The sequence below is a fragment of the Pagrus major genome, chromosome 23 (assembly GCF_040436345.1).
Source record: "Pagrus major chromosome 23, Pma_NU_1.0".
NCBI classification, from domain to species: Eukaryota; Metazoa; Chordata; class Actinopteri; order Spariformes; family Sparidae; genus Pagrus; species Pagrus major.
Window position 1 is genome coordinate 15,944,410 of NC_133237.1, and position 15,453 is coordinate 15,959,862.

Sequence of the window (15,453 nt, forward strand, 5' to 3'; positions counted from 1 at the left end):
ACAGAGCAGTCGACTGACAATTTGATTAAGTACCTCATCTTCACTTCGCTAACAAACAGCTCAATCTCCTGCCGCTGCTCACACTGCTCCTGGCCCTCCCAGCTCTATATTTACCCCAACACTCAACAGCTTCACTCATCGTGAACTTCTATTTAGCTCTTGCATGAAACCACAATTTGTAGCAGAACCTGTTGTCTTAAGAAGCTCAATTAGTAAATGATGGTCGAAGTTGGCTTTTGTTGGAAAAGGATGTGGCATTTATAAGACATGTGTGAACCAGATTTCACAGAAACAGAGGAGAGGATATAGGGGCCTGCTTCCCCTGAGCTCATTATTAACGCTGCTCATTTTCTTTGGCCTCCGAGAAGAAAAACACTCAGCCAATACAGGTATGTGCACCTGTGTCCTTTTCTTATAACCTGTGTTAAACAGCAGCTGCACTATAGTACAGTGCATTCTTCTAAAACCACCTCTGGGAGACAGGGTGAATTATTTCATGGGGCTGTCTAAATTGGATCTTTGAATCTTTGTATTCTGCTGCTTTCACCACAGTGTATTTTACGTGGTTTTAAAAAAGGACCTTCTGGATAGCACATGTAGAGGTCAGTGACAACGTTAAGCCTTATTTCCACCAAGCAGTCCGATGTAGTTCAGTTCAGTTTGTTCAATATTGGAGATATTGAGATATTGAACAAATTATTATTTTTGCGTCTCCATGCTCAAAAGTTGTGGGTGGTACCAAAAAAGCCATCCATGCCGTCCTGTTTTTTTCATAACCCTTCTGTTGAGGTACCTCACACACCGATCTGATACTAAAGTGTAAAACCACTGCAGACCACTGATTGTTCAGATGGAACAACCAGAGGCGGCTCGGCCTCTGCGCTCCGATGTGGGATTTCCAAAACTCCTGTCTTTTCAGCAATCTTCTGTCTTTGTATATGTTGTTAATCTGGCAGTAATGTTCAGTGCAGGTCACAGTGTATCAGTTACACAATGCAGCAGCTTATGATCAAGAAAAGTCTCCCTGTTGTTTCCCAACGGCCCGAAAAGTGAAAGGGGGTTACCCCGAAGCTGGCCACTAACAACCCCACCTACATTGAAGGATACTGTTCGCAGTGGAAACACAAAGTAGATCAGGCGTTTAGGTACAGTTACCTAAAGTTCAAAGGATACTAAACCGAAAGTACTTTGGTGGAAACGCAGCTTTACAGTGGCTTTCCTCTTTCACTTCAGTCTGTCCTATAAATTCAGTGCCTGAACGATGTTAGAGCAGTGCTTTCACAGAGACGGGTGTGAAACTAACTATGAGCCACTATCTTAAATTCAACACGCATCATAACATCAAGCCGGAAAAGGGGTGAAAATTAGCATGTCCACCTCGGTATCATGTTTCCATCAATGCCAATCCGTGCTGGAGCCGATACATACCCACGACAACAGAGTCATTTGACCCGGGAATGAATGCTGATTGTACCCTTTCAGACTAAAGGCAAAAGCCAGATGTTAGTGGGTGTTAGCAGGTTTTTTATTCGGCATTAAAGGGGTAATGGTGACACCACCAGTTACGGACATTCTACTTTGCTGTTAAACACCATCACATTTACGTCAAGGTTCATAAAATACAAGGTTCAGGTCACAAATATGTAGGTATGTAGCACTGAACATGACTATTGAGTCCATTTACCAGATTTTCGTTGTTTAATTAAGATTAAACAATATGGAAAAACAGTCACGGTGGTCAAACAGAAGATCTGCCCCATTATAAACTTGTATGTGTTCATTGTGATTATTTTATCAGCAGTGTTTAAACTAATATTTTCTCATTCACTGATGATTTATGGCTACCATTGGCTTGATTTCAGTAAAATACCACTTTGCTGTTATTCTACTTGATCTGTCATGTAATTTTGCAAATTATCTATAATAATATAATTACCATTTTAAATGTTTTACAATATAATGAGTTTAACATTAGATTAGACAAGTGTACGGCAGAGAGCTGGGTTCAAGTTTTGAAAAGTTCCATCACTATTCCTGATCATTACACATGCCTGCTGAAATAATGGAAACTCTTACAAATACAATTTGACAACAATTACCAGGTGATGTTCAGCCAGTAACTCATTTAGTGTAATCAATGTCAGACAGAATTTTTCTATCTCGGTGTGCCCACAATACGTGTTCCAACTTGCCTTTCTGTCTTAGAAAACAAAAACTGTTTTCTATCAGGCAACAAGTTGAAAGCACATACTTCTCAGTTAGCTGTCTACTGGAGAAAAGTACAGGATGATTTCACCAGCCCGTCTGTCTTAAAACTCTCACCTCTCGTATGCAGCACCACTGTCTGACCTCTTAGCTAACCACCAGTATGATTAAGCTAACATATGGAGGAAACACAGCTTTTAAAATGCACTGGCTGACCAGAATACAGTAATTGAAATAGCACCAGCGTTTGGTCGAACTAAGGTCAGCTAGCGTCACTGTGGATGGAGCCCACACTGAGTTTGATTGCCCTTGGGGCTCTCTGAGGTTGGTGTCGGCTGCGTCTCGCTCTCGCTCTGTCCCTTGGGGGCCTACCGTATATGGATGTGGATGCAGATTTCATCCGACAGTCTAACTGGCCGACCTCGGCTGCAGCTTCCTCTCAGTCTGATTCAACATAAAGACTTGTGTGTCTCTATAATTGTCTTCTACACACGTTGATAAAGAATGCAGGATCTTAATTGCGTGTTATCAATAGCAGCTGATGAAGGCTTTAAAACAAATTATCTACATAAGCCGAAAATGAAGATTGATGCTGATTTGACGGTAAGAGTGAGCAAAATATGTTAAATCCACTAGTGTAGAGACTTGATCTTCTAAGCAATTAGATGGGAAAAACAAGTGCATATATCAGTACAGGCATCAGCAATCAGCTAAACTGAGTTGGAAAATACCTGAATATCATATTCTTCATATCTTCAAAATCCAAATATTGTGCATCCCTAATATTTACAATACTGTAGGTCACTATATGCACACAGCTTGTGTTTAACTCACCACGATGTGACCAACAGACGATCCCACCCACCCTGTTCAGTTAGGACCGACATCAATTCACACACAAGCAGCGCGTGCTACCATCAGTTACTTGCATGCCCCCAAAACCACACACACTTAACAAATAAACCACAGTAATTGATCACTTGCAAAACAACACAAAGTAGAGAAGATCAACATCGAGGCAATTCACACCTCATTCTGCTGTTCTGGCTGTTAAAAGGCAGAAAAAGGCTGAAAACTTCCTGCTCTTGCAAAACCTCCAGGAAGGGCAGACTGTAGCCAAGTTTAAAGCAAAGACAGAGAAACATTTTTCTGTTTCTAAAGAAGATGGATGATATGAGAAAAGCAGTGTCGAGGGTGATTAAAGCCACATTGTAGTTCCTGAGATGTGAAGTAGAGATAACAAGGGCAAATGAGGTGGAGTCACACGAGAGCAGTGCTGATGTCAATAATATGATTCATTTCTTAATCATGAACCTGATGACATAAACTTCCCAAAAACAAGTGATTCCCCTGTGAAGTGATCTCATTTACGAAGCAACACTGATTATTTCATTACTGAATCTTTAATCTGAGCTTAATCTGTTAGCCTCTTGTGCCTAAAACCTGAGAAAACGCAGTAAGAGTCATTCAAAGTGTGACTGACACTAATTCCCATGATAATGAATCTTCACTCTCAGGATGCAGCAGGAGAAAGAGCTGATCGTCATCTGTTTTTTTGGCTCCAGGTGTCAACCACATGTGTGCGTTGGGCCTTAAATAGTTGGAAACTGAGGGTCCCAGAGCAGCCAGCGCACTAATGAGGCCTCCGCTCACAAACAACACACACACGTGAGCAAAGAGCTCCGTCGCTGCCAGCTGGCACCCAGTCTTACCCCTTTCCTCCAGAAAAATACTTGAGCGCTACCCCCAGCGCACACACCCACTAACACTTACACACAAAGACAAACTTTGTTAATAAGGCAGCCGAAACTTCTTCAAACTTCAAATCTCTCCCTCCAAATTCCCGTCTCTTTCGACTTTGCACTGCTTGACCCCCTCAGCTCCTCTTCCAGCAACCAGACTGACCAACATTCATTAACTCATCCCTATGTTTACACCCAGACACACAAACATAATTCAAACAGGACATCAAACCAAACCCAAAGCAAGATTATCTCTTGATAATAAGAGTTCTGAGGAGTTAGATCACAAAAACTAAGCATTGACATTAAATGCTATTGAGACAGACTTCATCCAGCACAGCAATGGAATATCCAGATTTTATGCCACTGATTTGCGGAGCTGTCCAGGACAGCGCAAATCCTGTTCCCTCATTAGGAAAGACTCCTTTCAGCTCTGCCAGATCCCCTCAAACTATAACTAACACTGGCAGTGGGGCAGCCAGTTAGTTGAGAGATGGAGAGAGAGTAGAAGAAAAGGAGGGGGGGCACGACATCTGGGCTGAGTTAACCACTGGCTACAACCAGGTCCTGAACCCAGCAGGGCACGATGGAGAAAGGTGCAGGCGCAAGGCACCCTGCAAGGGGGTGATCTGGAAAACGGGTGAGTATACAGAGAGAGGCAAACCACTAGGGCTGTAACTAATGATTATTGTCATTGTCAATTCATTTCTGGATTAAGCAATTAGTTGTTTGGTCTAGAAAATGTCAGAAAATGGTGAAAAAGGTTTCTCAAAGCCCACGGAGACGTCCTCAGATGTCTTGTTTTGTCCACAAGAACAGAAAGAAATTCAGTTTAATGTTATAGAGGAGTAGAGAAACCGGAAAATCAAAACACCACAGGAGTGAGCCATAAAAGACATACACACACTTTAGTTAAAGAAGAAACAAACATGTAGAAATGAACTTATCTGAGGTATTTTAACACATGAATAAATGGGTTGGAAAAAAAAGGTTGACATGTCAACCAAAGCTCTCACTAATGAGAGGTGACACAAAGGTACGTCATTATGAGCCATCAGGAGGTCAAAGGTCACAGGGATTACATCAGTTAGATGGCGATCGACCTACTAATTGGCAGCTTGACCTTTTCACAATTAAAGACATATTTCTTGCCAGGTGTCCTTTTTTTGCATTAGCTTTCTACAAGCAGTGGAGGATGTGAGTGCATCATTGTGTTGCTAGGAAGAAAATAAAAACAAAAATGTATTGTTTATATTTGTGAAAATGTGTTTATGTTATCTCACACTGCTGTGTTGAACTGTTTGCTTTATGCCATCATACACTCAGGAGGAGAATGCCGCTGTGGGTACAGAGGAATATTTCTGCTGTGTCATGTTTACATCTGGAAGGAGAAATTGATGTTAAACCCAGATTTTTTGTTTGTGTTGAACAGCCTCGCTACACATGCAGAAACAAAGTATGAGAGACTGGTCATCAAATCACATGTTATCAGTAATGGTCATGTTCCAGCTAACAGGGTATATAGGCTTTGTAGATTAATATGTTTCAAAACACAGAAGCATTTTTGGCTCCGTTTTAGGTGAAATAATGCAGTTTGTGTTGCTGGAATGGAGCTCAGCGTCGAGTAAGGCTGTGACATATTCTTGGATGGAGCTCCCGTTCTTTATAGACATTATGTTTCTCATTTCACAATGTTGACTCTGTATCCCTGTGGTGTTAGTATTAGACACTCTCCAAACTCTAAACAAGCTTCATTCTGCGGGAAGTATCAAAATCTCATTCTCTGGCAAGCGCTGACATTCTGTGAGAAGAAATGACTTGTTGGTACAACAGAATACTGAGCATTTTTGGGACTGACAAAGGAATTTCCACATGTGTATCGATTTTGTAAATAATATTCTTTTGAATACCCTGAAGGCCTGTCCTCCTCAATCTGTGGCTCAATCCTAAGAGACTGCTTCAGGTGTTTTATTATGTCAATTAAAGGTGCAGTTTGTAAGAGCTGGCCACCTGTTGAATGCATGCTCCAAACAAACATATCCCCCGACTAACCGCTAACTGCTGCTAACTCAGCTTAGACTGGGAGCTCGGAGCACCAGGAAAGTGTTGGAAAATGCTGGCAGAGGGCAGCGCCGAAATGGGCACAAGAGATGGAGCTGGGCAAGCAGGCAACAGAAGCAGCAGCCTCCCAGTGAACACAGCCTCCGAGATCGACCGAGGCCAGTTTGACGATAGGGAATAACAGTACCTAGGTCACATACTTAGATTCTGGGAATGAGCACCATCAGCCCGTTATTGGGATCTCATGCATCCACCTATACTGTCAGACTATCACCACTTGAGGTACACAGCAGAGGTCTTGTTAACCTGATATTATTTTTTTCCCCCTGTATATTAAATGTAAATATGATCAAGTCGCTTTTTTATGTCTCGATCATTAAAAAAACAGATTATGAATGAATTTTTACGACCGGGTCCGTCAAAATGACTGACAATGAAGAAGTCTCACGCAACGTCTGGTACGAAGTGTTTTTACGAGACAGGATGGGCTGAGGTTAGCTAAATGAATAACTTTAAGAACAAACAATAAACTAATGGATTATCAAACTTTTTGGATATTAATTAATCAAATAATGTACACAAAAACTAATAAATCAAAGATATATTGATCAATATTTTCTTAAACAAAAAACCAGCATAAATTAAATTTAAAGCAATAAGCCTAAAATGCAATGTGATTTATTTTGTATAATCTGATACTGGATCAGCTAATAAAATCAGCCCTCCCAATATATTTGTTCCGGCTCTAAAACTGATATCACAGCTGAAATCTTGGGGACAGTGACACCTGTGCATAGTAGAAGACAACAAGCATTTTCTTTCAGTTTAAGACCCCATTTCTTGAACAAAGAGATTATAGAGGCACAAACACCGAAATTAAGTTCTTGCCTTTCACTTCATCACTCTGAATGTTTCTCCCTCTGGGTCTACATCTGTGATACAAACTAAAGTCTTCTGCTACAGTCAAAGAGCTTCATTGTGCTGCCTGCCAGAGTCCACACACAGACACACACACACACAAAGCTCGCCATGCCCGCCGGTAGTTTATTCTGCCTATAATGAGAAATCTGAGTATGGACACACACGTACACTCGCCCCCCACTGCCCAAACACACACACACTTTTCTAATTATAAGAATTTAAAGACACACAGACAACACAGACGTATAAATGTAGTTTATTATGCCTGCAATGATGAATCCAAGTATGGAGACACACGCACACCTACCAGGGAGTTCAGCCTGTGTAATTTATGACGGGATATAAAAAATGGTATGAGTGGCTGCTCTCAGCCACCTTTAGCAGTGAAACCGCTGTGCTTTTCCTTGGCCCTGCCCAGCGTTCCCTCCTCAAGTCCAAACCCATTCCAGCTCGTGGTCCTCTCTAATTTCACCCAAAGCAGCAGAAGCCTGAGCTGAAAAAGAGGAATCTGGCCCCCAAGTCCAGCAAACTATTCCCTTTTCCTGTCTCCCTCCTCTTCCAGCGACCACAGATCGACAGCTCTATGGCCAGCACTGGCCCGAAACTATGAGGGGTATTTTCAGCACTGTAATTTGAAGAACACATGGTATTACACACAGATGCTCACACACACATACAGAATTACGCACTCAGCAAAATACACAGACATCGGGGATGGATCAAAAGATACAATAAGACAGGAGAGGAGTGTCTAAGGCTGAGGCACGTGTCCCTAACATCCACGAAACACCGCCGGGATCAGGTCAGCGTGTTCTCACTGAGGTCTGAGCAGTCGTGCAGCCGAGTGCATGGAAGCAGGGCGGAGGCCTCACTACACAGAGATGTGAAAGAAACTCATCTAAAAACAAGAGGCCAGTATAGGGATGTTATGGCAGAGAGGGCAGAACCCAGAATAGCCAAGAGTAAAAAATAAAACAGCTTTAATGCTTCATATGTTTATCTTTGGTGCTTGATGATTCACCTCTTTGCTCTCTGACAGACAATCGATTTGGGTCAATTTAGATTATTTTAAAAGCTTTGTAACGCTAATAAGACAACTAATAACAGTGCGTTAACCACAGTTTCACTCACCAGGCCTTTTAATGGATGCTTTTTAATCCATACCATTGAAGGATACGTTCAACTACAAATGAAAATTCCGCCATTATCTAGTCACCATGATGCCGATGCAAAACAGTGTTGCAGCATTCTCCTGAACAAATGAATATGTTTTTAAAACTTAAAAAAACGACTGAAAGAAAACTCCATATAGGCGCCATACAGCTCGTAGGGCGTAATCATAGCCTCAGGAAGCCCTGAATTCCCAAACTGATTTGAAAAGACATGATTTACACCCTCGACCCCTGGTCAAACTAGTGCACCCACTTCCAAAGGGTGTGCACTAATATTTTTAGCCTGGAGCTACAGTGAAGATTTTGGCAATAAAAAAAAGGTATAAATAACGTCTTTTCAAATCAATTTGGGATCTCAGGGCTTCCTGAGACTTGGATTTCGCCATTCAATGTTTTCTTCCAGTTGTTTTTTCACATTTTAAAACAAGTCCCCATCTACTTCAGTTGTTTAGGAGAATTCTGCAGTGTTGTTTTGCTGTGAAGTTCTAGAAATGTTTCGTCGACTACCAAACTTTACCAAACTTTCCATCGGCATGGGGATGAATAGATAACGACTGAATTTTAATTTTAGGGTGAACTTATCCTTTAAGGTTTAAATGCACAGTATGTCATTTCTGCCGCTAGGAGTCTTTCAATCAAAACAATAACAAAAGACATCATGAGAGTTGTTTTCTTCATTGTTAAACAACCACCATGGCGATGAAAATCCTGCCTTCAACAGAAATGTTCACAGACGAGGTAATTTATTCACATTACATTTGGTCAACTGACTTCCCTCCTCTCTCTAAGACTCTCTATGAAGTTAAAGCATAAGCGACTGCATGAAACGCACCATGACATGCTGAATAAAATTACAGATTTGTCTGGCTTTGAACATTGTTGAAAACATGTGGGTTATGTAAGTAGAAAACCCATCAAATATATAACAAAGCTCTAGTTGTTTTTAGACGTTTTTATGCGAAAATGTTGCATATTATACTTTAAAGTTGAAAGATATGTATAAAACTTATTAGCTGAAAGGCTTGTTGACTGGGGAAAATAAGGGGGAAGCAAAACAGAAAAACAGACAACAAAACAACATTCAAATCTGAAATTCGATCTGCTCTTCAGTGGTGGGACGGGGAAAGAGAGGATGCCACATGAACAGACACGCACTCTCCCAAAGTGTGCCAGCTACCTAAATACAACCGTCTGTATACCCGTGCACATACATACACACTTGCACTGATTACAGATGCAGTATATACTGCTCCTCCTGTCCAAGACCTTAATTACCCTGCACAGTCTTATTTCCCATAAATACAGCGAGGGCAGGGCTGTAATTAGGGCCTATATTTACCCCACCTGGCTAGGGGAGAAGCCAGTTCAGTGCTGCCCACAAGGATGAGCCAGCCCCACTCGACTGCTACCACGGGTGGAACAAGGACAACAGTGGACACACATGCACTGGGTACCAGCTATCAGGGGGCTGGAGAATGGTACCTCAGCTGGAGAAGTTAAAAACTTCCAAGTTTATGAGCTGTTCTGCGAGCCAACAAAGCTTAAATACCAGTGGTAGAGTGGGGCAAATTCCACGAAACCTCAATTTACAGTGCAATTTTGATCCTTCCCTTCTATAAATGATGGAAAACTAGGAAACTGTGTACCAATTTTAATTTGTCTGGTTCTGACTAACTAAACTGTCACTTGTTCTAGTTCAAGTAGTGTATCTTAAAGGAGACATATTATGTTCATTTTCAGGTTCATAATTTTATTTTAGGTGACCACTGGAACAAGTATACATGCTTTAATGCACGAAAAACACATCCGTTTTCTCATTCTGTCCAGTTCGGCAGCTCTGTATTCCCCTCTCTGTCTGAAACGCTCTGTTTTAGCGCCTGTCTCTGTAAGCCCCCCCCCCTCCCGAATACCCAGTCGGCTCTGATTGGTCAACTCACACATGCCTGAGCCAGCACCACTAACAACAACAGAGCAGCTGTGCTTAATCAATTAATTATTTCTCCCCTGCCAAACTAGCCACTAGACATAAATTATGCAAATGTGTGACATGATGACATAGTGTGATGTCACAAAGGCACGGAATTAAAGGCGGGACTACTGATGAGGCGTTTCAGGAGCAGTGGGAGAGAGGAGCTCTGGTTGGTAAAGACCTTTTACATGCACAAGAAAAAATATAAAACACTGAAGGAAAGGGAAAATAAAAAAGAACAAGCATAATATGTCTCCTTTAAAGAAAATGAAAACGACTTAAATGCAAATTGTAATAATCAAGCATTGCCAGAACAATCAATCAATCAATCAACTAATTGGTGTTCTGTGTATTTTGTGACATAATGGATGAGGTTGCGTCCTCCTTATTTGGACAAAAGAGGACTGCTGTCTTGAATGCATTTGGACGAGGATGTGGGACAGACTCCGATGGACAAGTGTGGATAAACACAATATTTTGATAGAGATTTTAAAAATAGCTCAAATTACATGTGAAAGCACAGGTGATTATCAGTTCCGTCTTCATGTACATACAGGTATTACATGGACAACGAAATGTAAACGCATAAACAAAATAGAAAAATAAACTCTGCAGCGTTTCGTGAGATCTCCTTCCCCAGAAAACTTTGCAGAAAAGAGTTGTGGCTTCCCTTGATGAGGACAACTGACTGGCTCTCATGTAAGAAGCCAAACAGACCTCCCAGTGAGGTTGCAAATTTCAAATAGCTTGGACACTTTTCTCTGCCCCTCTCTGTTTACTCTGTGGCCAGATTGGCCATTTCCTGCCATCGCATCACATCCAAATTTATCAAAATGCAAACTGGAGAAAGTGGCTTCACCATGCCCTAGCATCACACACAAACTATTTTGTGGAATCTGGTTGTAACCACTCATACAATGTGAAATGTTGTGTTTTATGGTGTTGGACAATGCTTTGAGGATTCCTGTAAAAATAGAGCTTCACACTCTTCTATGCATCCAAATCCCTGGCCTCAACATGTTTCAGTGTGTTTAGGATTCATCGCCCACTCCTTCAGGAGATGGGGTGTTAATAGGAGCGGCTCTCTCATTCTCTGGAGAGAGGCTCACATCTGAAAGCTGTCAGGGTGAAGCTCTGCCCACTTTGCTCTCTCCAAAGCCTCTCAAAGCAGGACAGAGAACAAGAAAGCAAGAGAACGTAAAAACAAAAAAGAAGAGCAGCCCTTTCACGGCTTTGATCTGGGTTCGAACTCTTCTTTGGTTTGAGGTGGTGAAGCCATGTGCAGAGGAGGACAGTATGCTGACTCAGGCTGCTTCACTCCTTGTTCCTCCTCTCCATGGCAGTGAGACCAGAGGGATTAATGAGAGAGTGGGAAAGAAAAAGGGCACACAGAGGGCACAAGTAGACTCTGCTTGATAGTCTCTGTGTCCTGGTTAGCCAGTAGTCGAAATCAATCTTTTTTTTACACCGCAGATCATTTTAAATTTACTATTTTGCTGCAGACATGCTGGGGGGTCTCCCCCCTTTGTCATAGTGTGGGCTGTGTTTGAAAATGACAGAGAAAGAGAAGGAGAGAGACGTCAGAAAGAAAACAGATCACACAAAAGACCATAAAAAATAAACACGGAACAACTTCATTTGGCTTGTCTTTCACGGTGGTTTCTTACTAAGTTAAAAACAATACACATGTATCTGTCAGCAACGCAGAAGCAGTGGTCACACATCGATTTCAAGTGGTGACGACGGACTGCTTACCTCTTGTAATCATGACCTACTTTAATTAAAAGTCAGTAAATTGTTGTTGGGGGAGTGATGATGAAAATGCAGCACATACAAATCATATTATTTCATCATGGCTGGTAGCAAATGTTCCTTGGCCTGGTACCAGCTCACGGCCTGCAGTGGTGGAAGATGTACTCAGATCTTTTACTGAAGTAAAAGCAGCAATACAACAATTTAAAAATACTCTGTTTCAAGTTGATATCTTACTTTGGTAAAAGTATGTACGGATTAATAGAACAATGAAGATTGCAACCAACGGAATACCCCTCAGCCCTCACCCAAGTACAAATATCTTAATATTGTAGTTAATAAGTAAGTAATAAGTACAGTTCAGGCGGTGCAGCAGTTTGTCTAAAGAACATACCAAAAAGCCGAACTTTTCTGTATTAAAATCTGCCTCCAGAAGCTTGTCACATGTTTTTCTTCTCTTTCTCCTCCATACGGTCTCTTGCTCACCACTGTCAGCTATCTAATGAAGTTAAAAATGCCATAGACTTGACTGGAATGACCCTGCAGCACATCCTCGCCACCAGTAACCACTGAGCTCTTACTGGAGACGCTGCTTCAGACAGACAGACTCTCCCAAACACTATTCAAGCTAAACTAATGAGACCCTTTAGCTCCACTAAGTGATTTAAATGCATCATCAGTGCAATTTTATTCGAATTACTGCTCATCATTTGTTAAACAGAGTATGAAAAGTGGCCGAGGACCTGGAATAGCATTTATTCGGGTGATTTGGAGGACTGCTGAAAAGCGTGTCTGGCGAGGCGGAGACAGACTCAGAGTCAGATTCAAACAGGCTGTTGAAAAGCAGTGTGTTCAAAGGGACTTCAACACTGATACACCTGATGTAAACAACCAGGTTCAAACACTGGAGAGGAGCCAGCCGACCCAGCTCATGTTACTTAAAGCAAAGCACTGCGCTCACACTCGTATTTTGAAGGCATACAGTTCTAAGCGTGCCACAAAGTAAATAATCCACTGCGCTTTTTTTTCCCTGCTGCCCCCCCCTTTCCTCCCTGTCAGAATCAACGACATCACATACCTTTGAAACAGTACGCCTTTAACAAAGGTGTTTAAGTTTCACAACACATACTGAACAACGCATGAGCTCACAAATATGCAGGCATCCTGCGCCTGACATCCATACAGTGTGATGTGCCTCGCAGGTATGTCTGTGGTCTTACGTTTAATCTGCTGCGGCATGTAGTGTTTTCGCAGGATTCCTCATATTTACAAATGAGAGAGCCAGCGGCCTGAGGCACACCGAGCATCTCAGTGATTAAAACACCCTGGGAGGTCCACCGCCAAAAAAGTGTGTGAATATTTACTCCACACTGCCCCCCTCCACCCCCACCCTACTCCTACATGGCCATCTTCCCTCAACACACAAATGCGATGGAGACCCATCGGCTCAGGCCTGGTAGTCATTGGTGAGACATGAGTGGAGAGGTTCATGGTCGTACTGGTTTAGTGTGGGATTGGTACCCGTGGGAAGAGGAGAGCAGGGACTGCAGCTTGTGGAGCACATCCATAAATCAATAGTAGATGAATCACTGAGTGGCCAGTGGTGTGCTAGCTGGGTTACTGTCAACATATTTATCACTAGATGTAGTGAGGGGGGAAAAACACTGACAGTAAATGGCAAAACGATTTTCCACCATATTCACAACCCTGAATCCAAGAAAGTTGGGACGCTGTGTAAAACGTAAATAAAAACAGAATGCAATGATTTGTAAATCCTTTTCAATCTCTATTCAACTGACGGTACTACGACACGATATGTACTGATAAACTTTGTTTTTTTGTAAGTGAGAAGAAACACAGCGTCCAAATATTTTTGAAATAAGGGCTGTACCTCACCACTGTTTTCCTTAAAGAAACGAAGTTATGCTCATTTTCAGATTCATACTTTTATTATGAATAAAGTGCAGCCTGCTCTGATTGGTCAGTTCTCACAGGCCTGAGCAGGCATCTCTCCTGCATTAGCTCAGCCAATGTTTTTACAACCTTGACCGTGCTGAGGGCGGTGACATCACAACATTGTGAATGTCCTGACGGCTCGTTTAAAAGCATAGTTTTGAACACGGGCTGTGTGCATTTCACCAAGGATTGAGTGTTTTGATACTTTCACAATGGATGTTGTCTGTTAATAATCAAAAAACACAGGAAAAAACTCAGTTTCTGAACTTTCTGTCTCTTCTAAATAAAGCGTTTTCCAGGCTAGTGAGCTGCGTTTGATTTCCCTACTTTCTAAGAGCAGTTGCCAGGTGTTTTGGCAGCGTGGTGAGGGCTTTTATTAGGGGACTTACCTGAACAGGTGTCAGCTGAGCTCTTGGGTCGAACACTCGCAGCATCTTGTCCTAGACAGATGAAGAAGAAAGACAAACTTTACTGTAGGACTAAAGAAAGCTGAAAAAAAAAACATTTTATTTTGTTGTGGTGATTAGTTAGCACGTTGGTTTTGTGCTGCCTACACTTTGTTGTCAGGTTATACAAGAGTCCAGCGAGAAATCTAACCTATGAAGGTTATAATGTTTAGTTGAGGTTGAAATCATTTGAGAGAGGTGTTGATTCCACTGTATTATGTAATCACATTTGTCGTGCTGTGAATTTTATCATCATGAGGAGCATAAATATGATATGAAAGGAACGTCAAAAAGCATCTGAAAGGTCAAGTTTTGAAGTTCTAACAAAGAAAGGTGGGAGGGATTAAAGGCTCCTCATCCAGCTGTTTCATACAAAGTAAAATGAACAACTGAAATATGAAAGCTACATATTAAAAACATTAATAAAGAGTCCCTCCACCTCAGTCTGATCCAGATAAAGAATAACACAAACTCTCTGAAGTTCCCTTAATCTATCAGTGTGATCTGACTGACTCATCGTCGGCTAACGCAATCCCAGTGACCTCTTGATGGCCTCATGTGCCTCAACACCGGCCAGCCCAAACACGCATTCGGCTTCAGTCAAAGCAGCCAATCGGAGAGGCTCCTGCGTGATTGAGAGGAAATGGGGCCTAATGGGATCAGGCTGTGACCGGGACATGCGTGTCTGCAGCCGTGTCACTCAATACTGCTGTGTGACTGTGATCACAGCAGACGTACGGGGCTGATAGCAGGTAATAAGAATAAGGGCTTAGACTAAACCACGCACACACTTAACACACATATAAATGTCAAGAGGAATCAGGAGGCTGACAGTAACACAGTCAAGCACACACACACACACACACACACACACACACACACACACACAGACACACACACACACACACAAAGGGGTACTATGCAACATTCAGCTATACATGCACAACATAAATAAAGCATTTTATCCTGTCAAGCCTCCCTCTCTATCTATCTGTGGGTGTTAGTGTGTGTGCAGCCCACCCACGAACACGATGCCCCAAGGCTGCATCTTCAGGCCTCTGTGACCCGGGCCCCAGCCAAAGGCTCAAGGAGCAGTGCAGCAAGAATACACAATTTTTAACCACATGACCAATAGATGAAAGCCCAGTTCCCGATGAAATTTGCTGATTATTTTGTCAATTAATCATTCTGTCAGTATCATGTCAGGAAATGGTGAAAAATCACCCCCA

General features: G+C 42.1%; 1 protein-coding gene across 1 annotated transcript in view; it reads right to left on the reverse strand.

Moving 5' to 3' along the window:
- coro7 (coronin 7) overlaps positions 1 to 15,453 on the reverse strand; it is a 112,711-nt gene that overhangs the window by 88,611 nt on the left and 8,647 nt on the right. The window contains exon 7 of the mRNA XM_073494472.1: positions 14,168 to 14,218. Coding sequence (XP_073350573.1) covers positions 14,168 to 14,218 — 51 coding nt within the window. The remainder of the gene's footprint in view (positions 1 to 14,167; positions 14,219 to 15,453) is intronic.